At 37.5% G+C, this 24,597-nt stretch overlaps 2 protein-coding genes across 8 annotated transcripts in view; one reads left to right on the top strand and one right to left on the bottom strand.

Moving 5' to 3' along the window:
* The window catches only part of itsn2b (intersectin 2b), a 32,802-nt gene extending 31,387 nt beyond the window's left edge, over nucleotides 1-1,415 (bottom strand). Inside the window, exon 1 of one of the 4 annotated variants that reach the window (XM_067367172.1) lies at nucleotides 1,184-1,415. The gene's annotated coding sequence lies outside the window, so the exon portion shown is untranslated. The remainder of the gene's footprint in view (nucleotides 1-1,183) is intronic. The other 3 variants (XM_067367174.1, XM_067367173.1, XM_067367175.1) reach the window with 3 other exon arrangements.
* Nucleotides 1,416-4,555: 3,140 nt separating this feature from the next.
* nhsl1a (NHS-like 1a) overlaps nucleotides 4,556-24,597 on the top strand; it is a 54,068-nt gene continuing 34,026 nt past the window's right edge. For 2 of the 4 annotated variants that reach the window (XM_067367122.1, XM_067367120.1), the window contains exon 1: nucleotides 4,556-4,972. In XM_067367122.1, the coding sequence (XP_067223223.1) occupies nucleotides 4,687-4,972 (286 nt within the window). In that variant the 5' untranslated portion in view covers nucleotides 4,556-4,686. Of the gene's footprint in view, nucleotides 4,973-19,605; nucleotides 19,905-20,759; nucleotides 20,892-24,597 lie in introns of those variants that run through there. The other 2 variants (XM_067367121.1, XM_067367123.1) reach the window with 2 other exon arrangements.

The raw sequence follows: 24,597 nt of genomic DNA, 5'->3' as shown, positions 1-24,597 counted from the left end.
TCTCTTTTTCTAAATGAAGCAAATATCCAGCAGGCTCTAACAAATGATCACATGCATAATGGATCCGTTCATTGGTCTGCTTAGATAACATGAGCTGTTATGAGCATTTGTGATGAAGGGCAGATAAGTCCTAGCTATGAAGATCAGCATGAAAAGTATGTGGTCTTGAACAACTGTGTCAATCTATTGACAAAATGTAAAATATTAATTGGTAATTTGGTAGGTAAGCATAATGCCTATGGTTAACCACACAGAATAAGTCACTGATCATTCACCTGAAAATAGAGGACAAAAATCAAGTCATTATGGCTTGACAAATAATTTCCTTTCAGTGACCCAAGGTCTGCAAGGACATTTCCTTAAAAACTAAGGGAATTAAAGGAATCAACTACCTTAAATGTTAACTTAAAAGAGACTTAATTCAAATCTCAACATTTATAATGTTATGTATGTATGTTATATAAATGTTTAAAGCACAGGGTAACAGTAGCTTATAAAGAGAGAGGTCCGGTGCAAACTCATCAATATGATCTTCAATCTATAGTACAAATAAAATAACAAGCCAACAGGAGCTAATGAATGGATATGAAACACTGACCTGTCTCATCAATATTGGACGGAGACACTGGCTGTGATGCCTAAAAACGCTGTCCATATAGCATTACGTTTTGAAACACAGCCATCACCATCATCTGTTAGCTAATGTTCCGGTAATTGTCATGTATGAATCACTGTAGCATTATAACAACCAAGATAAAAGTAAATAAATCTACCTCTTTTTTTGTGTAGCCCCACTAGAAATTGTACACTACTTATATCTGCGTGAAAGGCAGACAGACGAGTTTGCCACTTGTCTGGCAGGTTTGTGTGAAGAAAGTATGTTTCTTTTAAAACACTTTGAATCAGTTCTTTAACATGTAATGAGACATATGACTCACAATGAGCTCTTAATAATTGTAATATGAAGCTCTGAAGGACTTTGAAGAGTGTGAAATTGGACACTTTCTCAACTCATCACACAACTACTGTAAAACCAAATGATAACCACCAAAAATATTATATGTAACATAAATAATATATAATATGTGCATTGTAACTACATTATAGCCATCTATAAAGTATGATTCAAGCACATAAGACTAAAACGAGCAGACATTTGAGCAGTATTACAGGAGGTACTCACATTACACAACAGCATTATTGACTTGGCGAAATCTCCTGGGAGGAAAACATATCCTTTTCCATTGTCCTCTGAATTAAGGTGACGACAATCGGCTTTCAATGTTTCTTTAAAGATTTTATGCAGTGTTTTATTGAGAATCTTTGACAACCTGTTGCTGTACGCTGTCAGACAAACAACATGGCTGACGACGGGATGTGCGCGAGCACTGAGCTCAGAAGAGCCTTTAAGAGGGAGGGGCTGAGTGTGTTTCAATGCAGCGCTGTAGCTGAAACACTGCTGCCCCCTCACTAGCTAAAAAACATCACACCCAATCACAGTAAGTCCCACTTCTTTCTTTCTTTCTTTCTTTCTTTCTTTCTTTCTTTCTTTCTTTCTTTCTTTCTTTCTTTCTTTCTTTCTTTCTTTCTTTCTTTCTTTCTTTCTTTCTCATGAAAATTGTAGGTCTGTCCATCTAGCTCATCATTTTAAATTTCTGAATTAGTTGTTATTGCAAGATATAATTGGTTATAGGAATTGATAACATAGAAAGTTGAACAAATATTTCATTACAAAATGCAATTAAAGGGTTAGTTCACACAAAAATGAAAATTCTGTCATTACTCACCCTCATGCCATTTCACACCCGTAAGACCTTCGTTAATCTTCAGAACACAAATTAAGATATTTTAGTTGAAATCCGATGGCTCCATGAGGCCTGTATAGACATTTCCTCTCTCAAGATCCATAAAGGTACTAAAAACATATTTAAATCAGTTCATGTGAGTACAGTGGTTCAATATTAATATTATAAAGTGACAAGAATATTTTTGGTGTGCCAAGCCCCCCCCCCAAAAATAACAAAGTGATGGCCGATTTCAAAACACTGCTTCAGGAAGATTCAGAGCACAATGAATCAGTTGGCAATACGTTGGCAGTTTGACACATGATCCGAATCATGATTCGATACACTGATTCATAATGCTCCGATGTTTCCTGAAGCAGTGTTTTGCCATCACTTTATAAGTGTTTTTTTGTTTTTTTTTTGGCGCACCAAAAATATTCTTGTCCTTTATCTTGAGAGAAGAAAGGTCATTGCTCCCTATGGAGGCCTCACGGAGCCATCGGATTTCAACTAAAATATCTTAATTTGTGTTCCGAAGAATAACGAAGGTCTTACGGGTGTGGAACGGCATGAAGTTAAGTAATAAATGACAGAATTTTCATTTTTGGGTGAATTAACCCTTTAAAAATGAACTGATCATGTTGTATAGGTGTGTTTTTCTGTGCATTTGTGTCTTTTGTGTGCATATATGTGTTGTATGCTTGTTAAATATTTGCCAAACATTTTGTTAAAGATTAGACCATTTGACAAAAAAAGCAATGCAAATGGTTTTTAACTGTTAAGATTTTGTATGGATTCATATCTAGGTCTAAGAATCTATTATCACCCTCAATTTCTGTGTAAAAGTGTATTTGTGGAAGCAGTCCATTTTACTAACATCTTCCTTTCTCTCCATTTCTATTCTCTCCTTGACTCTCTGTTTCCTTTCTTTGCTTGTCCACCTGCCATACTGTCTGCAAAAAAAAAAAAAAAAAAATACAATATTAAGATTTTGTATGGAGAGCTAGGCCTATAAACTGATTTTCACCCTCAGTTTCTGTGTAAAATTGTGTGTGTGTGTGTGTGTGTGTGTATGTGCAGCCCATTTTAGCTTAACCAGCCATTTCAACCTAAAACAACCTTTTTAACAAAAATCAGTTTCTTTTTTTAAATTAAACTTTTTTTATTTGAAATAGCATGTCAAAACATTGTTCATAAACCTTTGCTTTGTTGATAAGCTTACTTATACTGTAGTACTCTTATTAGTGATGAATGAAATTTTACTATGTCAGGCTCACTTTCCTCACAATTTCTCTGACAAGCTTCATGTAACCATAGACATAATAAGTACTGTATTTATTATGTCTATGCATGTAACACTCTGCCCTGCCCCCCTTAAAAAACTCAGACCAGTCAAAACTATTGTTACATGTCAACAAGTGCTGAAACAACAATGAAAAATCAGTTATTGTGACTGGCTGTAAAAATTTAAAGAGATATGACGCTGCAACCTTATTTGGCCCATTTTAGATGACTTCATCCTATTTAAATGACCTACTTAACCACAAATAAATATAAATAAACAAATAAAATAATTTTCAATCATGTCACAAATGTTTTAGAAAATTTTAGAATGACTTATTGCTTTAATGAAACCTAACCCTTAAACCTAAAACAGTAACATATATAGCAATATAAAGGCTTACGTTTCATGAAAAGCATTATGAGACTCTTTCTGTAAACCCAAGTAGCTATTTCAAAAACTTGAAAAAAAAGTGTCTAGCCTAGTCAAAGTGAAGATAAGTTTATTATGTTCACTAATTCAACGGAAAGAAAGAAAGCAAGAAAGCAAGAAAGCAAGAAAGAAAGAAAGAAAGAAAGAAAGAAAGAAAGAAAGAAAGAAAGAAAGAAAGAAAGAAAGAAAGAAAGAAAGAAAGAAAGAAAGAAAGGTATAACGCTTTCAATCAACTGCCACACGAGGGCGCACTTTACCAGCATAACGTTGCTGTGTTACCTTTCCTGTTAGTTTTCCTGCTAAAAAATAAACTAATTAACTACAGATATGGTTTTTCTTAGTTGCTTGGTAAATTTCTGACATTTTCAAAACTGCTTGTTCAACCTCAAGTTCTCATTCTTCTGAACAAATCGTCAGTGCTTCAATTGATTGTATTTGTCTTTTGTTTTCTACATTACATTAGGTCTAAGTAAGTGGTAACTGTAACTTGTTGACGAACCAACAGAAAGCCTAAATGTAAATCCTGTCCAATATCTTGCAATTAATATTCCACATACCACAGTAATGTGAATGTACATGCATGGTTAAGCATTTGGACTATCTTTATTGTGTTTGTGGGACTTGTCATTCTGATGACAGCGATATCATAGACATAAATTATTTTTGAGTGATGAAATTGAATTTGAGCAAGTTACTGGCAGAGTAGTCTATTGCGTGGTTCTGTTTGTACGAACTGTTTGGATTAATGCGCTTGCTTGCAAATTTGATTCGAGTAGGCCAAAGGAACCGAAACAAAATCGTAGCCTAAATGTTAAGCTATTTGCGAACTGTCAGAGAATCGCACTATCTCTATCCTCGTTTCATTAAAATAAATTCTGTTAATTCAATAACAATTAATTTATAAATTTAATTGTGAAAAAGTAACTGACAAGGGCTTCATACTCCAGATCCGCCGGATGCTCCAGATTCCGTGTTTTGAGTTTGTCCTGAGAACAGATTCCCCAGAAGAAAGTTTAAGAAAGCTCTCTTCCAGAAGAATAAGGGCAGGATCCTTTGAATCACGAGGCGGGATGTCAGGATGTTTGCAGAACAGGTTACAACACCTGACTGGACAAAAACAATTGACACTTATAAAGGACAAGTGGAATAATTCTAATATAACAAACAACTGGATCTTTCCCATGAAATATGCCGTTTCATAAGAGAATAGTGGAGCCCCGGAGTCTGGGCAGAATAAACAGAGGACGACCAGAAGTTAATGGGGATGTATTTATTTCCCTGGATGCTGTGAACTGTCAAACCTTGATTAACATCCTCCGTCAGCTGTCCGATCTGTCGCGGCACGCGAGCAGCATGTTTGTGGAGATCCAGACTGAAGCAGCGCTGGTGATCAATAAAGCTTCCGCGCTGCAGCACAGACTGGATTCACTGCAGGACACTGTACGAAATCTCAACCATAAGAGGACCACAATCCGTGAGTTCATTGCCTTAATTTTTTCAACCACATTGTGGCAAGCATATCGCTTAAAACTAACTAGTGTTTATGTTTATGTTAAAGTAGGCTAGTTATAGTAGGCAATCCAATAGTGATTATTATTATTCATTACAATTCATAACTATTCAATTAGGCTATGTGGAATAGGTAATAGTAGCCAAACTAAGAAATAATTACTAGTATACCTAAAGAAAATTTACTGAAACTCGAATACACTTTAATCTAAAGTAAATAATTAATAACCTATTCAAACCACAATTAAATGCCAAAACTGTGCAATTTATCACCAATACAGCAATGCTGTTACTGTTGAGATGCTGACTAGTAGCAAAGAAATAATTCACTAATTGAAAATAGTTGCTAATGGTTTAGTTACTAGTATACTGATTTTTTTTTTTTTTTACACATGAACCCTACTATGAAAATTAATAAAAACTATTAGTACTATTAACATAAAATATATGCTTAAGTTTAAGGAATGAATGTTAAAATGGCTTGCCATAAAGGCAGTGCATGATTCCAGATCATTAATTCCAAATTCCTTTCTAGATGCTTGGCTTTGACTGGATGTGGAATTCAGGCTTGTGTTGCACTTTTATCTCATGACACTTGTTGTTGGCCGCCGCTTTTCACTGTCTGACTGAGAACTGCAGCTCCAGTTAGAACAAATAAATAGAGGTTTTTGGAAAAGACTGCCAGTAATAATGGTTGGTGCACCAATCATTGAGGTCTTCTCTTCTGTATTCACCATTGTGTGTGTGAGCATGTGAAGGCGGTTGAGTTTTTGGTCATAATGGATTATTTTGGAATGCATTTCTCCTGCAAGTCAGGTTAATGATAATAAGCATATATTTTTTGTCATTCATTAGAATATCAGTGTCACCACTGTAATGCAATTCTCGAATAAGGATTTGTCCAAGCTGGTAGTAATGAGTCTTCTTTATCTCCTTTTTCTCAATGCGTTCTCTGCGTTCACATATTTCTGATACCTCCAAGGTCAATATGTTGCACTTCTGTTCAGCGATTCCCTGCAATGCTTTCACCTCCAAAGAAAACAATGGGTGTTTTCATTGGCCCTGCCTCCAGAACTAAGCCCAAAGTAAGGTGAGTGGAGTGCAGGAAGCAGAGCATAAGTGGATACATGTGTGCTCCAGACGTCCAGCCCTGGATGATATATTAAAAGGTACTAAGAAAGAAAAAGAGAGTAATTTCTTTGTCTGCTGCATGCTATGACATGGAATCTAATACGGTCACTGGATATAATGGAAATAAAATTCAAATGATCAGACAAATAACACCAGGCTAATCTTCATCAGATATTGGATGTTCATGTAAAAATTTAGATTTGTTTTAAACAAAATTTATCATTAAAATATATCACTATAATTAGATTATGTTTTCAATTTATAGGAGTCTTTGCAAACCTTATTTTTATGCACACTATTAAGAATGTATTTCTGGGTCAGATAACTGATGAGAAAGAATGCGTGCAGAGACTTGATTTTATGCAATGGGATTGATTGGACTTTGAAAAGTATGGTTAAAGGCAAGGATGCAACAAAATAAGACTGAGGGTGACCAAATGTAAACGTTTAAGAATCAGTCAAGGGAAAAAAAACAATATTGATTGACGATTATTTCTGGGACATTCTGTGGGACATATCTACGGTGGTGATGTCAGTCAAAAAAGAAAGTAGTTTCCGAGGCAGAACAATTTATTTCATTGAAATAATCTGATTAAAAAAATATCAATTTTGGTTAAAGAAAAAATACATGTAGAATAAATACTTGAATCAGTACCTGTTGTAGTGGTTTATATGCAAACAAAGGTTATAATGCAACACAGAATTACACATTTTGCACAGACATTTTTTCTGGGATTGTTTTAAAACATCAGCCCACAAATATTAAACAGTATATTTACTGTTGAGTCTGAAATACATACACCATACACATATTGTGTCACAGTATGCAATCCAGCTGTTATACTCCTACCCACTCCTTCCTCCTTTCCTCAGAGAGCAACTTCAGCCCATTCCTCAGAGTTCGTCTGCAGGGGGAAAGCATGTCGAAACCAGATGTTGGTCCAGCCCTTATGAAATCTTTCACTGACACTGTGTTTTTTTTATCACAGCCAGATGAATGCACCCTCTTTCTTTGTCTATTTGTGATATTTCCCTCATTATATTTGGGGAAATATAATTCTCCCCTGCTATATGTGTGCTTAAATTCTTTCCAAATTCCTTTTCCATCCCACTCTCTTTCTACATTGATCTGTTGTGTTTTTATGTTTTTTTTTTCCTGCTCAAATGGGGAATAACTGAATACAAGGGTCAGAAACTGTGGCTATAATGAGTGTACAATGAAGGAGTAGTGTGAAAAACAGACTTTAACAGGATCCAATAGTGTATACATTGACAATAATGGACAAAAGAGCTACAGGGAGTATTCATGGTGGAGTGGAGGAAAGGAGAAGCCAAGAGCAGGAGAAGTCAGGTGGGGACTCAGAGAGCAAGCAGGATGATAGCCAAAGGCAGAGTTGACGGAGGCAGGAGCCATGGGAAAGACTTGCCTGATGACACCTGGGGGACGACTGATGTAGACAAAGACGATGGTAGAGGAGCCCTGGGCGCAGAAGGTGTGCAGATGGGACTGGGCGACACCAATGGTCCTGGAGGCTGAGGCCGAGCCGCAGCGACAAGCTTCTGAGGTGGAGCCAAGGTGCCTGAGGACTTAGGCAGACCTGGTGGGACTGAAGAGATGGAGGGAAGGCGGAGCCAAAGCAGAGACGGAGCACAGTGGATGGGTCGTAAGTCCATGGCGCAGACAGGGTGACGTCTGACCAAGGCGAAGCTGGGAGGACGAGGGAGCCTGGTGGAGCCGTAAGGACAATGGTATCTGATGGAGCTGAGGGAGGAGCCAAGGTGAAGCTGACGGGTCGACGGACCATGGTGGAGTAATTGGATCAGTGGCTGGAGGCAGAGCCGGGGGATCCACTTGCCTGGGCGACACTGGAGAACTGAGGGTTCGAGGCTGATCCACACAATGGAGTGGCATCAGAAGATGAGCCGAGGGGCTGAAGGAAACCAGTAGAGGCAGGGCTGACGGACTGGCTGAGTTTGGACGAGAAGGAACTCAGGAGACACAGGAGACTTCATGCTGGATGGGACCAGCGAGGGCACAGGGCTCCTTCCATCCCCTCGAACTCCACGAGAAGTCCCACGTTGCCGGATCACACATCTGGTCAGACAGACAGTAGAGTTCAGGCTCTAGGGCGATGGCTGGCTCAGTCCTCTTGTCTGGCTCTGGCTCGTGCATCGCGGCAGGCTTAATCCCTCCATCTGTAAGCTCTGGTATATGCGCCATGTAGCAGGGTGATGGCTGGCTGGGATCTGGGTTGCAGGCTGTGATAGAAAACCCAGTCCAAATACTCCAGCAAATTCCTCTGTTCGGGGAGGAGGAGGAGACACACTGCTGGTGAGTCCATCTTTTCTTTCTTTTTTGTTACTCTTTTAGAGGGTCCGTTATTCTGTCAGCAAAGGTGGCTGTAATGAGCGCACTACGAAGCAGCGGAAAAAAACAGACTTTATTAGAATCCAAGAGTATACAATAATGGACAAAAGAACCAAACAGAACAGGGATTATACATATGCGCTTAAACAAGGCTTAACAAGGGAACACAGGTGAACGTAATCTGTAATCAAGGAGACTAACTAGGGCAAACAGACAGGTAACAGGGAAAACAGGAATCCATGATGAAACAGAACATACAAATTACAAGTAGAGACCTTTGGATTGCCAGGAGTTAAAAGCTGGAACCTTGGTGAATAATTCTATTTAAATCCATGAAAATCTGGTATCAGTTTAGAATCCTCTGAAGTTCATATTGAAGGAAATACGGACTGTTGAAATCTGATATATGAAATTTGGCCTGCAGAAGACTGAATGCTTAATATTTCAAAATGGCTTAACCAAAATACTGGATAGCCTATTTATCCAACCAATGGACTATAACTGAATCAGAAACATTTTCTTTGAAAACTTTTAATCTACTTACATCAATAAACTTCAAGTTATCTTACAAGTTTGAAGTTAAAGACTGAAGTCTTTAGTGAACGCAATCGAGTTAAAATATATTGTAGATATCTACTTGAAAAATACACAGTTCGTATGTATGCAGATTTTTTTTTTTTTGAGTCTACACGTACTTTCCCAATGTGTCTTGTTGAATAGTTTTTTTTCTGTTGAGTTACTGAACTCGTGATCATTCTGCTGTTTCTCTCATATGGGAAAGTTTTGCACTCTTGACTGTTGTGACATCATGTTGTTTAGACAGTTGTATCACATATCTCTCCCATCCAAACAATAGATGACTCACTGGAACTGCTGTAAAGTCCATCTTGGTGTACCTTGTGGGCTTTTTTTTTGTTGTTTTATGACAGATTTGTATGGACCCTCTGGACTTACTGTTTCCTTTCCTTTCTGCAGTCTGTTGTTGGGAAATGGTTCTGTGTGTAACCTTAGTGAGTTATATAAATGGAAGCAGAGGACTTTTTACACACCATTTACTTTTCCATTTTAATTTAATTCTGGACTTATGATGAAACTGTGTTAGTAAACCTGACATTGAGTCCAGTATTCTATGTGTCATGGTTGGTTGCAGCAAAGGAAGAGTAGTGGCAGGGTCTAAACATAGCAGTCACATTTATTAACACCACTTGATTAAAAAAAACAAACAAACAAACAAACAAACAAAAAAAACACAATACATAAACACAAAAATAACAGCCAACTAAACATAGATGAGAACAGGCTAAAAGGTCTTAAAGGTGCCATAGAACGTCTTTTTAAAAGATGTAATATAAGTCTAAGGTGTGCCCTGAATATGTCTGTGAAGTTTCAGCTCAAAATACCCCATAGATTTTTTTTATTCATTTTTTAATTGCCTATTTTGGGGCATCATTAACTATGCACCGATTCAGGCTGCGCGGCCCCTTTAAATCTCGTGCTCCCCTCCCCCAGAGCTCACGCTTGCCTTAACCAGCATAAACAAAGTTCACACAGCTAATATAACCCTCAAAATGGATCTTTACAAAGTGTTTGTCATGCAGCATGTCTAATCGCATAAGTGTAATATTTATTTGGATGTTAACATTTGATTCTGAATGAGTTTGCTAGTGCTCCGTGGCTAAAGCTAACATTACACACTGTTGGAGAGATTTATAAAGAATGAAGTTGTGTTTATAAATTATACAGACTGCAAGTGTTTAAAAAATGAAAATAACGACAGTCTTGTCTCCGTGAATATAGTAATAAACGATGGTAACTTTAACCACATTTAACAGTACATTAGCAACATGCTAACGAAACATTTAGAAAGGCAATTTACAAATATCACAAAAAATATCATGATATCATGTCAGTTATTATTGCTCCATCTGCCATTTTTCGCTATTGTTCTTGCTTGCTTACCTAGTCTGATGATTCAGCTGTGCACAGATCCAGACGTTAATACTGGCTGCCCTTGTGTAATGCCTCGATCATGGGCTGGCATATGCAAATGTTGGGGGCGTACATATTAATGATCCCGACTGTTACGTAACAGTCGGTGTTATGTTGAGATTCGCCTGTTTTTCTGAGGTCTTTTAAACAAATGAGATTTATATAAGGAGGAAACAATGGAGTTTGAGAGTCACTGTATGTCATTTTCATGTACTGAACTCTTGTTATTTAACTATGCCAAGATAAATTCATTTTTTAATTCTAGGGCACCTTTAATACACAGAAACCAAATAGCTAAACAAGGAGCAGGTTAATCAAATCAACTAAACAATAAGTCTCTAACAAATGAAAACATGGAACATAAGGAATCATAGAACAAAAAGGAAACACAGTAAATAAAAGATCTAAAAGTGCATGATAATAAAACAGAAACATTACCCTGTTATATGAGAATTTCATGAAGCCTATATGCAGAACATCTTTTTTATGGCCATTACAAAGTTTTTCAAAACCTTTTTCAAAGTTTTTTTTTTTTTCTGTATCTGGTAAAACTGTTATTGTTTATTAATTTCTTAATGTCTGTGAAAGAAATTTCATATATATATATAAAAAAAAAGTCATTTGGTGCAGAAGAAATGTAAAATCTGGGTATGAAATACAGTAAATCCTAACCCATTAATAGACAATTTTAATCTTAATCAATTAATGTGCTGAGATTATTTTTATTAAACAAATAAAAACAAGATGCTTTGTATAATACTGATTATAGGCCTCCAGACATCTATTTTCCATACCGCTTATAGTGTACTGGGTTGCAGGTGTGCTGGATGATTACTGACCAGCAGTGTAAATGATATTGGAGTTATGTGCCGCTCTTAAATCTAGGGGTAGGAAGAGGATTCTAACAATACAGCAGATAGAAAAATGGGAGAACTACCGTCTCCAGGTCCCAGGGCAGACAACAAAATGCTCAATGACACCAGATTCACAATAAAACAAGATGTTTTATTACATAAATTGTGGGAAGACGTTAAAATAATGTTAGAGAAATGTTAAAACATTAGGGTAATATTAAAATAAAGTTAGAAGTTTTAACATTAGAGTGAAGGGCGACACAAATCATGCGAATCAACTCCTTACCGTTTTTAAAATACAAACCATAATTTAACTATATTTCAGTATACATTGCTAAACAAGTAATGAACAATCTAGCTAACATTTATAGTTTATTTTTGGTATATGTAACAAGAAAATCATAATGTACTTTAAAGAACATTAAATCATCATGTCAGAATGATCAGTTCTGCTGTTGTTGGACGAAGGGGCCCTGAACTTACATGCAGAAGGGTCCTTAATGGTTATTTTGCAACCGTAAAGCATTCCAAGAACATTATAGGTGGTCATTAAGTTCCCAGAACATTAGGAGAGTGTTTAAATAACGTTAGAGGAACATTAAAATAATGTTAGAAGAAATTTTAAGTGTCACGGAACACAGACCAGGGAGATGGTAAGTATAATGAAGACAGGCTTTATTGAACACAGTGGTAATTGCAATGTGATTGCAGCAGGATGGACACAGAACAGGTGAGTAGCCCCCCCCACACACACACATTTAACAGTCACTGATGAATATAATCTGAGCCCTTTCCTTTGTTTGTCGGACGAGTACACTCGATTGGAGACAGGAGACGAAGGAGAATGGAGACGTGGAACTGTAGACAAACATCAGGTAAGGAGTCTTTAGGTGAGTCACATCCAAGAAGCATATCTGGTGGGACATAGACGAGACTAGACAACGGCTGCATCCGAAAACCTAGGTAGCTGTCTTGCTGCCTCGCCATCTTTAGAGAATGACTTGTACGGCAGCGTTTGTGCATGAAGGTACCTCACAAAACTGATTTCGGACAGACTTCTGAGGCAGCGTAACAGTTTAATGATCTACAGCAATATAGCGCGAGCTTTGGTGAGAACTAAACAAATATTTAATTACTACAGTAGTAATTTCTCGATAGAAATGATATCAAAATTAAAATATGTTGATCAAAATCATAAATTTGTACAAAAACTGAGCAGCAAGCGCAACTTTCGGATGCCATCTTTATTTTTCTAGCTCAACTGTCACAGAATGGAAAGCACAGGATTGTGGGATATCAAAGGCAGCTAAGGATACATCTATGCTTCCTTCAAAAATCGATCAGATGAAGGTATCTCATGAGAGAGGAAGTGAAGCTAACATTGGATTCGGACTTGCCTTGATGCCTTGATGCCTTACTACCTTGAAATGTGTCCTCAGAAGGCAGCATTTTCCAGTTTTCGGACGCAGCCAACAAGTGTGTGTGTGGAGAGTCCTCATAAACAGGGCAGATGATGAGAGACAGCTGGTGGTGATCAGTGGTGACTGTTGACGGAGTGCAGGTGAGTAAAAAGGAGGAATGCTGGGAAATGGAGTCCAGGAAAGGTGAGAAAGATGGTGACCATGACAGTTAGTGGAGGATGGTTAGGGGAACGTTAGGTTTGGTTATTTTTTGAGAACCAAATAGTAATGTTCTTTTTTAGGTTTTATTTTTTGCAACCATAAAGTAACATTCCCACAAAGGTGCAGGGTGGTTATATTTAAGTTCTCAGAACGTTGCAGGGTGGTTAAGGGAACGTTAAAATAACGTTAGGAGAATTATAGAATAATTTTAGTGGAACATTAAAATAACGTTATAGGAGAATGTTAGAATAATATTAAAATAATGTTCTTTTTACCAGTAGTGATGTTGTACAATGAGGACGATGAGTGTCCCAATATGTAGTGAGCCCGGGTCCTTACTGTCCTTACTAGGGCCCCAATTCATGTACATGATATACTGATTCACCAGCTCGGGAGCTGATTGAGACGCACCCTGAGTCAGACATCATGCAGTCTCCTTTATTTCTTTCCTATTATTTCTTTTGCCTATACCACTTAGAGCCTCGAGCTTATAAGCAGGAACTTCAATAACACAATTATAAACAAATTTTCACTTATTTGTAATATCTCTAATCTTTAATTTGTTGTGTTTTTACACTAGTACAGAGTTTAATCTTTTCTTTAGATTTACCTATGAAAGAGTTGGGTATGGTTTCTATGCCACTGTTTCACATTTTCTTTCTTGTTGTATTAAGCCTCTCTCATGATGATTTTGAGAAGTTTGATTTTTAGTAACAGCTCATGAGCTGGACTAAAAGCATGCTTGCTGTGAAAGGCTTTAGTGACTAGATCATGTCTGGTGAGATTTTAACTCTTCAATTTCCTCAAAGAATCTAATTTAATGGAACGAAAGTAGGAGGTCTAATATAATTACAGTAATGGAACTTTACTTCTTACGTAAACCAAAGAACTATGAGAATGTGGAGTAATAAGGTAAGGTGATGGCAGAGTAACATAGTAGTGCAATAATGTAGTTCAAGTTTGATTGTACTTCCATGCCTCTGGTCTAAAGGTGTATGAGTATGAGGTGTTTGAGTATACCATGGCAGAATCTGGTGATCCAGCATACCTTCCTTTTTGTTCATTCAGCATCATTAACTGACTGCCCTGCCTTGTGGCGGCTCTGCCTCAACAATAGGTGTCTTGTGCTTGGATGAAGGGGCCCTGAACTTACATCTAGCTTGGCATTGAGAGCAGTCTCTTTGATTTGAAGCGCTTTTGTTATTGAGTTTATTTAGTCATGGCAGAGTTGGAGTAAAGTACTCTTACAGGTTCATGCCAACGTGAATTACAGAGGTCAGGGCCTGATGTTTTCATTGAGTCGAATTTTAGTTGGGTTTGCATTTAGTCTCCATTTTCAGTGCAGAAGCCTCTCAGTCTCTCCTGTTCCAGATCATTTGCCTTCTCATGGCCTCAGTCCAAATTTCTGCCGAGGCCATTTTGCATGACTAGCTCAAGATAACATTGTAAAATGTAAAAGCTGGTTGTCAAAGCTGGTTATGACCAAAAAATCCCTCTGGTAGACGAGCTAAGACTACCAAACCATCTTAGGCTAGTGTCTTTTCCAGTAGAGCTTTTTTTGTTGTTTAATTTATAAATTGCTCGTTATGTTTTGGGAATTCCTGAGCTGTAGGCTTCAGCATTTGAGACTGAATTCCAGTTATTGTTTTCCTAGTAATGGTATCTGTGAAGTGTTCTTCTTCAGAATGTGGGTGTCTTTTGTGTAGATTCCCCTTCAGTTTGCCCTTCATTTCAGACTAATTAAAAGATCTCATGGGGATGTGGAGAACTAGGTCAGTGTGGGATGCTTATTCAGGTTGAAAAAGAAATATGATTTTCTTTGGCGGAAAACTCCAGCACATTCCTAAATCCCTCTGTCGTCCAGCAGATTCACACCTGGAAGTCTGGAACCGAAGAATCACCCCCCTGACACAGTGCAGTCTAACTGAGCTTGAGTTATTGGTTTTAGACAATACTCCCATCTAGCATAAACACACACAGACATAGACTCTGGAGTTCTCCAACTTTGATACATGGTGGTCTAATCAAAAGTGCCAAACGCAGTAGCAAATAACAAAAACATTTTTTTGATGAAAATACTTTTTCCTTGTTTTTATGCAGATAAGCTTCATTCCTCACAAGGAGCTGTATCTGAAGGCCAGTATACTGTATATCAACAGTCAGGTGGTCAAAGGGATTTTTTGAAGGGATCCTCCTCAAAGTTTGTAGGGTAGTTTATTTCATGACATACCTCATATGTTTTGGCTTTTGACTTGGTTGAGAATCTTGATTTTGTATGGCCCACTTGTATACTGTCCACCTTGTTAATTACGATTTGATATCTTACAACTTTATTTCTAAAATATTACTGTAAAATGCTGTGGTCAAGCTTGCTGATGCAGATGGCGACTGTATGTGAAGTTTGTGGTGACTGGTGTGATACTGGAAAAGAACAGATATGATCAGTTAGATATCAGAGAGAGGATGAATAAAATACAACAGTGACAGACTTCAGGATTTCCTTCTGGTTTTGTGAATATTTCCTCTCTGTGACATTTCCCTGGCTGAGACTATAGAGTGAAATAGCCTTATAACCACTGGAATGGCTGCTGCCAGTAGATAAAGAAAATCTGTTTTCTACTTGAACTTGAAATTAAGTACATTCAGCCCATTGTAGACTTGTATGAAAATGATATGCTGCCTTCTTGATCAAAAATATATCTGGTCTTGTTTTGGTTGGAATCTGTAATAAAAAGTTCAAGATGATGTCAAGGGCATGAATAAACCTGTTTAATACTCATTGGGATGGTCTTTGTTTATCATTTAATAAAGCCATTTTGCTATAGTAGATGCATTTAAAACAAATCAACTCAGACCATCTAATTTCTAATTCATTATTTAAAGGCTTTCAAGTAGTGCAGAATCGCCTAAAATCACCATCATGTTAATGTCTTAATGTTTTTATCTGAGTTTCTGAGTTTTTATTTAGGAAGGCCATAGATATGTGTGGGGGTCCCATCTGATTGTTTGAGAGTAAAACAGCAACAGATGAAAATATTTTATATATATATACAGCTCTGGAAAAATTTAAGAGACCACTCCAAGTTCAGAAATCAATGTTAAGTGGTCTCTTAATTTTTTCCAGAGCTGTATATATATATATATAGATATAGATATAGATATATAATATTTTATTATTTCATTATTGGTCTCAGTAGAGGCCTAATCATAAATGTACTTGCAAATAAAAAAAAAGAAACTGGGGTCAGAAGAATAAACAGAATTATTCAACTCCTAGTTTTATTACTGTATGTTAGCTTATTTAATCTGCCTCTTATTATTTTGTTTTAAGCATGTTTTCATTATTTTATTGGAAATACTGATTAATAAAATTATGTTTTGCAGTGAAAATTATTATAAACACATTATAGTATAAAATAGTGGAGGTAATGGATGCATTGTAAGGCAATAAATGTGTATATTCTGTGGTATTAATGAAGTCAAATAATAATTTACAAATAGAAACTGTTTCCAAAAAGAGCACCTGATTCCCCTTATATGTATGTGTCACATGAGAAAACCAAGCAAGACTTCAGATCCAAGGTCCTATTGCATTTTTTGTACAAAAACAAACAGAATCAACCCAGAGAGACAAAACAAAGGTGCATGACATATAAAAGTAGGGGCACGGGGGTAAATGTGTCAGTTGAGGTCAATGGTTACGGTTCAAAAAGTCCCCTTAATGTTGGTTTAATGGCTTATTAGTTTGCCAAGGCCATATGACTAGACTTTATGGTTGAAATATGCGACTCCACTGCTGTTGCTGCTCCCTTTTTCCAATTTAATCCTAATTGAAAACATCTGATCCTGGGGTTGTTTAGTCCTGCTTTAGTGAGGAAAGTGCCTTTAAAAATACCTCCAATATTAATTTTTTTGGAATGTTTATGTGTGGAAGGAGGGATCTGAATTCACTGGTTTATTTGGGTGGAGTCGACCAGCTCATAAGTAAAACCTCAGTTGTGGTCTGTCTGGAAGACATTGCATTTCCATTTCATTTCAACTTTGCAGTCTGAGCACACACATATATAGTTACTGAAAACCATGAGCTTTATTAAATTTCATGCAGTGCTTCTTTATGCACTGAAATATATCTAAAATGAGTGATAAAGTCAAGGACGCTGATGTGTTTTGTAGCAGGACACTCATTGGGTTCCCTGTCTGTCCCTGAAGGGAAATGTGGGGCAAAATGGCACAAAAACACTGCAGGAGTGAAAATCTTTTGTAAACAGGAAGGTAGCTAAGCGTGTCGGATAAGCTTCTGTATCAGGTATCTGTTACAGCTCTGTCTTGATAGTTTATGTTTCCCTCTCTTTATTTTATCATGCCTTATCTAATGTTTTTAAAGGCTTGAATATCATCCCTGAATATGAGGAACGACTGCCTGTTAGGAACATAATGATGTCTTGAGCTAGTACTTGAGTTATATTAACAAATTTAGTAATTGGTTAAAATGAAGTATTTTTTTATAGGCAAATCTTAAATTCAAGAGAATGCCTGGGTCCATAGCACCCTCTTGTGGCTGAAATATGATGTCTGCTAGTCTGCATAGTCCTGATGTATGGTAGATGATTTGCAGCTAGACAGTGTACTTTTATGTTCAGTCAGAAAATATTCTGAATGTGCCTAAACTAATTAGTTACCATTGTTTTTATTCTGACCTTATCGTAACTTCCTTCAGCAGCAAACAGAAACTAGACATTAATTATCCATCTCAGCATGTCAAGACCACATAACCAGCGTCACTGAATAGATGTAAATACAATGAATGTATTTATGTGAATTAAAATAAGATATTTTAAAGCCAGCATCAGTTTACATGCATTACTGCTGAATTGTGCTGTACAAAATCATGGCATATAAGACTTTGGAACTGTTTTGGCACCATCACAGAGTGTTTTAGGGTCAGCATGTAGCTTCCAGATTAATGCTATGTAAAGCAGTCTGGAACATTTGGATTGCTCCTGATTTCAAAGCTTTTGGGAAGCATTTGACTATGGGTGAGCTGATTGTGCCAACTGGCACACACGTTCTCACCATATCAAACATCTATCTCTTTGGTGGCGCCCATATGGGTCAATGGTAGGAACATTATATAACCAAAGAAACTTTCCGCCCGCAAGGATAAAGGAATCATTCAGATTAATTTCTCTTTTACCTAGTTGATTTAAATATATTAAAAATATATTATTTGTGCAATATAAACATATTTTTTTTCCAGAATATAAAAAACAACAAAACAAACAAATATTGCGCTGATTATGGTTCAAACCCTAGTATAGTAAAACAAAGATTTCTGTACAGTAGTTGCACATCATGTAATAAACAATAGTCAATAAAATATTTTTTGAAAAAAAAAAAAAATCAAATTTTTTTAATAACATTTATTACAACAAAACTGTTTATGGTTCGGTCATGGAATCAGTAATGACTGATTGAGTCTGATTCAAACTGCTAACTCATGAGTTTATGAATATGAATATTTTTGACTGACTCATTAACTAATTGGTTCAAGAGATCTGATGAAACCGCATATTGACAGTGTATTCTCGACTCCATGTTAAATTATTGCCGCATTTTTGTTACATTAGCCATTTTAGTCGCAGTTTGGATCACTGAAATACATGTTTTATTACGGCATTATTTATGGATCGCATAATGTTTCTTTTCTCTGTAGTTTTGGGCATTCTAAACATGTCTTTTTTTTAATGTGAAGGCATTTTAAAATGCATTTTTCTATCATAAAGTGATGCATTCCCTTAGTGCAGCTAATCAAAGTCACTGAACAAGTAAAATTTAATATATTCTCTTATTTTCTGTGGTTTTAGATTGGATACATCCACATTAACTTGTTCTGTTCGGTATTTTTTTTTATTTTTTTCAGAATACTGTGACTACTCTTCATAGAAAAAAATAAGTGTGCTTATAATTATGATAAATAATCATGCATAATTCATTATAATATCAGACACACTATGTGTCAGGTCTAAGAGCTTTTCCCCTATCACCTGTAAGGCATGCTAAAGTAATTAATCTGCTTTATCTATTTATAGGATGCATGTGGACCACGCTAAAGTGTTGCCTTATGAAGATTAGACAGAAGGAGTGTGAGAATCTTGTGGTTTAGCTAGGAGCTATTCAGTTAAATATTACTTCAAATCGCCTTATTCATTGAGCAGCATAACAGATGGGGTTTATTTTGCTCCACCTGAAGAAAGAGCATGCGAAAACCCTGCTGGAGCAAACACAGCCGTGCTGGAGGAACACATGAGTGTGCACACTCACACACACACACTTGCTCACGCCAACGCACCGACGTGTCACAGCTGGGGAGCGGAGGAAGTTCCCCACTTTCTGTCCAAAGTTTTTCTTAGGACTTCCTGAAACTGCACTTTGCTTGTTTGGAGTCAAACTCATTTAGTCAAACAAAGAAGAATGTATTTTTGGAGCTTAAAGGCATGGTGAAGAACAGCTCTGCTTGTAGTGAAGTCTATGAAGACAATTTCAACATAATATTTTGAAGCATGGATATTCCAGATGGACCCGCCCTTGGTTTTTGCAAGCATGTTTTTTATAAATCCCTCCTTGTTAGAGTGATCTAAGCTGCTGTTTGCATTCCGTAAGGAAATGTGGGGCATTTGGAGACTTGCCTGACACTTCGGTTCAAGTCAGGCTTTTGTTGGCGCTGATTCTGGGTGATGTGGGGAGAGAGGAACTTTCTGAGGTACAGGGGGGAGTGGGCAGAGGGCAAAAGTCACCCGGTACCTCGAACCCTTGGTGCCCTGGATCTTTCTTCTCTGTCCGAGCAGCGTGGACACTTCTTCCCCTGCCACAGAGAGCAGCTGGATACTGATGATGACTATGATGAGTGGGTTTATGCACCTCTCCATCGCAGAGGTAAGTAGAGGCTTTCATTGTGTTTGTCTAATGAGCTGTTTGTGATATAGCCTTTGAAATACTAGAGAATTCCAGGATGTAAAACGAAAAGTTCCGAGCAACATGATTTTATTTACCTTGTGATCGTGAGGGATTTCCTTGTGAGGAGTCCAAGATTAACAGTTTGCTTGAATTAGTCAAGCCATCCTATTTAATCTTAGTCCACAGCCAACACCAGATTTTTAGCTAAAGTAAAATAGCTTTGGAAAAACGGTTAACTTTATTGCAACAAACTTCTAAGTTATTGTGCCTGAATTCGGTTTGATTTGATAAATGTTTCTTGAGGAAGTTACATCTGTAGATGCTGTCAATATCACTAACTGCACATGATGTAGTCAAAAAGCATGCTTTGTGTGTTTTAGCTATTAGACTAAGCATTAGCGGCAGATGACAGCCTAGGACAATGACCTTTTATTTCTGTAGCAAACAATTGAGTCGAGGGGATTTAGCTATATTTAACTTTGTGTGTGTCAAAAGCCAGCGACGGCAGAACTGCTGACAGATAAGTTAAGAACAATCAATGCTCTGCACTGCTGCAGCTGAGGATGGAGAGAGAAAGAGAGAGAGAGAGAAAAGGAGGGGGTCTCCCTAACTGAGTCAGTGTCTCTCTCCCGCAATCTCTCCACCTCTCTGTCCTTTGTCCTGGAATAGTGTCAGTCCTGTGGAACGGCAGGAGTATGTTGGGATTGGGTAACATTTTCCCAGAGCGCATGAGCTGGCAGGTTGCCACCGTGTGTGTGTGTATACGTGGGTGAAACCGAGGGAGGGGGTTACAGATAGTGCCTATGAACCTGTGTGAGTGTTTGTGCTCGGGAGGCACGGGGGGGCGGCTGCTCCGGCTGGGACGCTGGGCTGTGTGAGGACAGTGCGCTGCAAAACTCTTGACACACTTCCCAGCAAATACCAACACACAGTGGGAGAGGCAGGAGACCATGTTCTGTCTGAGCGGTAAGTGGCAGACCTTCAAAACTGGAGGAAAGAAAGACAAAGAACAGCTAGGAGACACAAGTTATTGCAGTTTCAGAGTGTAACAGTTCCCTGATGGAAGACAAAGGGAGGGGATTGAGCTCAGCTGTTAGTTAAATGTCCTGCTCAGTTTCAAAAGCGCTCCTCTCTCCTCCGGTTCCTTTGTTTTCTTGCTAGGAAGTGCGGCTCGTAGGCTGCCGGAGGAAAGAGTGGGAATCTGTCAGAAAAGTTAAAGCGATCATGCTGGAGTTTTGAGGTGATGAGAGAGGTTGTTTATAAGGAAGGAGGAAACTTTTATCTGATCTGTCTACTGAGCAGCTATTGCATGGCACGTTTTTCTTTAGAAATGCAAGTTTGAGCTGCAAGTGTTGCAGCTTTGTCATTCTTTGTGGTTTTGGCACCGTGCTGGTATTTTGTGATCCGCATTTGATCTTTAAATAATGTATAAAATGCTTTGTGTTTGGTTTAAAGGAATTGCGTGGTTATAAATGGAAATTAGACATCATTTGCTCAACCTTGTTGTTCCAAACCTGTATGTCTTTGTTTAGTGTAACAGGGAAATGTTTAAGAAATGTGCTGGTCTCTCTTGTCCGTGTAGTTATAGTGAATGAGGAGTAAAGATTTTAAGCTTTAAAAGTGTTATACAAGTTCTTTTATGATGTTTTTTTTTTTATCAGTTTGGAACTTGATAGCCCTAGTTCTCCTTTACATTTGTTATATAGAAAATAGTAGCAATGATATTCTTCACAAATTCATCTTTTGTATTAATCTGAACAAAGAAAGTTATGTAAATGATGACAGACTTGTCATTTTAGGTGAACTATTAATTTAAGAGTTTCTTTTTTGGTTGATCACTTTTTATCACTTTTGAATATAGTAGCTGTTTTTTTTTTTCTTTTCTTTGTTTTGGATGGATGATCAGGTGGCTTGAAAAACAGCTCCCTTTCCTTTTTACTTGTCTGTTATTTTGTGACTTTTTGTTGTCCAGTGTATTTTTCATATCAAGCATAAATAATCTGCCCAGCATGGTGACCTGATTTTCTTTGATACTTGTCACCTCTTTTATTCACCAGTGACCTGAAGGTCATGTTTTGGTCACATTGGTATTTTGGCTTTTTGTCATGGCTGGTTAGTGCCAATGATTTTCAAAATGAACTTTTTCAAAAGTGCTTTTTCCGACCTTCGGTAGTATTTTGATAGTAGGATCAAATGAAAATGGCCTAAAATTGGACATTCATATAACAATTTTCAGACTATGCATAGAAGGCTACTTGTCACAAGTGTTGAATCTCACAAGGTTTGTAAGTCAAAGGTTCAGCTATGCAATTTTTTTAAAGCAGTGATTTGGTTTCTTGGTTTCAAACTACAGTACCTACAGTACCCCCGTTACAATATTAATCACAAATTACAATATTTATCAAAACATTAGATATTTTATTGCTTGTTATCTTTTAAAAATCTCTGTTTTTGCTTTTCATAATTGTTTTATGGTTTAAATTTATCTGAAAAGTCAATAATAATGGCAGGTTTGTGACAACCCCCACAGTGCTATTGGGGCATGTTGTTATAAAACTCAATGTTAAAGTTAAAAAACAATTAACTTTATTTTTTAATTGTGGACTCCAGACTTGACTTTAAAACTACTCCCTACTGCTCCCTACTAAACTTCATAACCTTGCTTTCAATAATTTATATTGGCTAGTTTGGTTCAATGATGTGTTTTTCTTTCAGTATTTTCTTCATCTGATGGACTGAAATAGATATGTAACAGATAATATCCACTAAACTGGCCTAAAGCATACTTCATTGTTCTGTGAAGAGTGTTGTTTACAAAAATCTGTCGTTTGCAGCAGCACCATGAACTTGGATGCATTGAGCCTGTAGCTGAGGGCTTTTTACAGGTTGAGACAGGCTTCTGCTTTAAAGTCAAGCTCCAAAACAAGTGCATTCATATCACACCAGCAGCGCTCCTACTCTTCCCTCAAAAACCTTTGTGGATTTTCCTTTTTAAGCTAATTGTACACCAGCATACTGCACACCAGCATCCAAATAAGAATGTTTGCTCTCATAAAGTAAAGCTGCTTTATGGACTAACTTCTGTTGTCAGAGGTGTAATCACTGGGTGCAAATGAATGCGGCGACCCACAACCCACAGGCTTCTCTAAAAGTGTCACATGATGGAGAGACGGTTTCACAGCTCCCTAATGAACAGCTAAAAGGGCATTCTGTTAGTCAGCTGCTCCTCAGGTCTTGAATAAAATCAGCATCCTTGTGTGACTTAAATGAGAAGTGGAGACGACTCTCGTGGGAGGCAGGGACTGGTATTTCGTGGAGGGTAATTCACTTTAAAAGCCTGAAAGCGCTCTTCTGTGTAAGATTTTTTAAATAAATGAAGCTTCCTTGACCTAGATAAAGGTACCCGCCTCCCTCTCTCTCCATTTTACTCTTTTCCAGAAGAGCCAGAGCAGCTGATTGGATGTAATCCAATTATTGTCTCGTTCATTTTGCAATCCAACCCAAAGGACCAATCATCCCATCATATCTGTTCAAGCAGGAGGATTTTACGTTGTTCTTGCTTGCTTTGGACTGAAGATGCAGAAAATGGAGTCTTATGGGCGTCTCAGCTGTCAGGATGATCATTTTTCCAAATCTCGAAGTCATTATCCAGACTTAATTGTTAAAACACCTGGATTTGAGTCTCATGCTAGCATGAATGTCTCATTATGCACTTTTTCCCATTTCACACGAAGCATTCACAGTTCCTGTGACAGTTATGAATCATGGACATTAGCCAGAGTTGGCTTGGAGCCTGAAGAATGATGGCCATTCCACATTTGTCAGCCCCTCACGAAGGTCTCAGTCGCTAGGCGTGTGCAGAGCCGTCCCTCCCTTTCACATTAGTGGAATTCTGAGTCTGATCCCTGTAACATCGTGTTTGGCCTGCACATATTTTGAGGGTGGAGATAAGCAAAGAAAGGGCATTCTTCATTTCATAAACACCATAGGGGACGATTCCAAGATGGAACCGTTCAAGGGAGCTGATTGATTTTTATTGCTGAATCAAAGTCTAAGGATGTTATTCCACCCTTTAAGATTCTGTGGAATGAATGAGGGACATTCAAAACATTAGGGGGATTGACAGATGGGAGTATTTGGAAATGTAGTCCAAAAGCACCCCTTAAGCTGAAAATGGTTTCCTCCTCCAAGATGCTTCTTTGTAGGAGTGTGTGATACACAGCATCTGCACTATACAGATGTCTTTTGAAAGTTGGTTGGAAGAACTATGCTGTGCACTACTGTGGTTATGACATTGAAAGTTCACATCAAATATTTCACAATCCTCAAATTTACTAACAATAATGTACTGTATGTATAAGCATGTTGCATTCTAACTGGGAACACTGGTGGTCTGAATACTGGAATTGAGAGAAAGCCATTAACAGCTCTAAGTTGGCATTCCAGTAACTACAGAAGGAATGTTTGCACATGAATGTATAGATGGCTATATATAAACAAGTGGTATCTGAAATATGTGCATATGTGTACGTTCTCCTTTTGCTTTAATGACATAAGCATTCAAGCTGACATAAAACCTGATTTGAGATTAGGGATGTACCAGTCTTTAAATTCTGGCCTATGGGATAAGCCAATAATCATTTTCATGTCATAGTCAATATTAAATTTATAT

This window comes from Chanodichthys erythropterus, chromosome 18, assembly GCF_024489055.1.
Source record: "Chanodichthys erythropterus isolate Z2021 chromosome 18, ASM2448905v1, whole genome shotgun sequence".
NCBI lineage: Eukaryota > Metazoa > Chordata > Actinopteri > Cypriniformes > Xenocyprididae > Chanodichthys > Chanodichthys erythropterus.
Note: the sequence above shows the minus strand (reverse complement) of the source record. Positions and strands in the feature narration are given on the sequence as shown.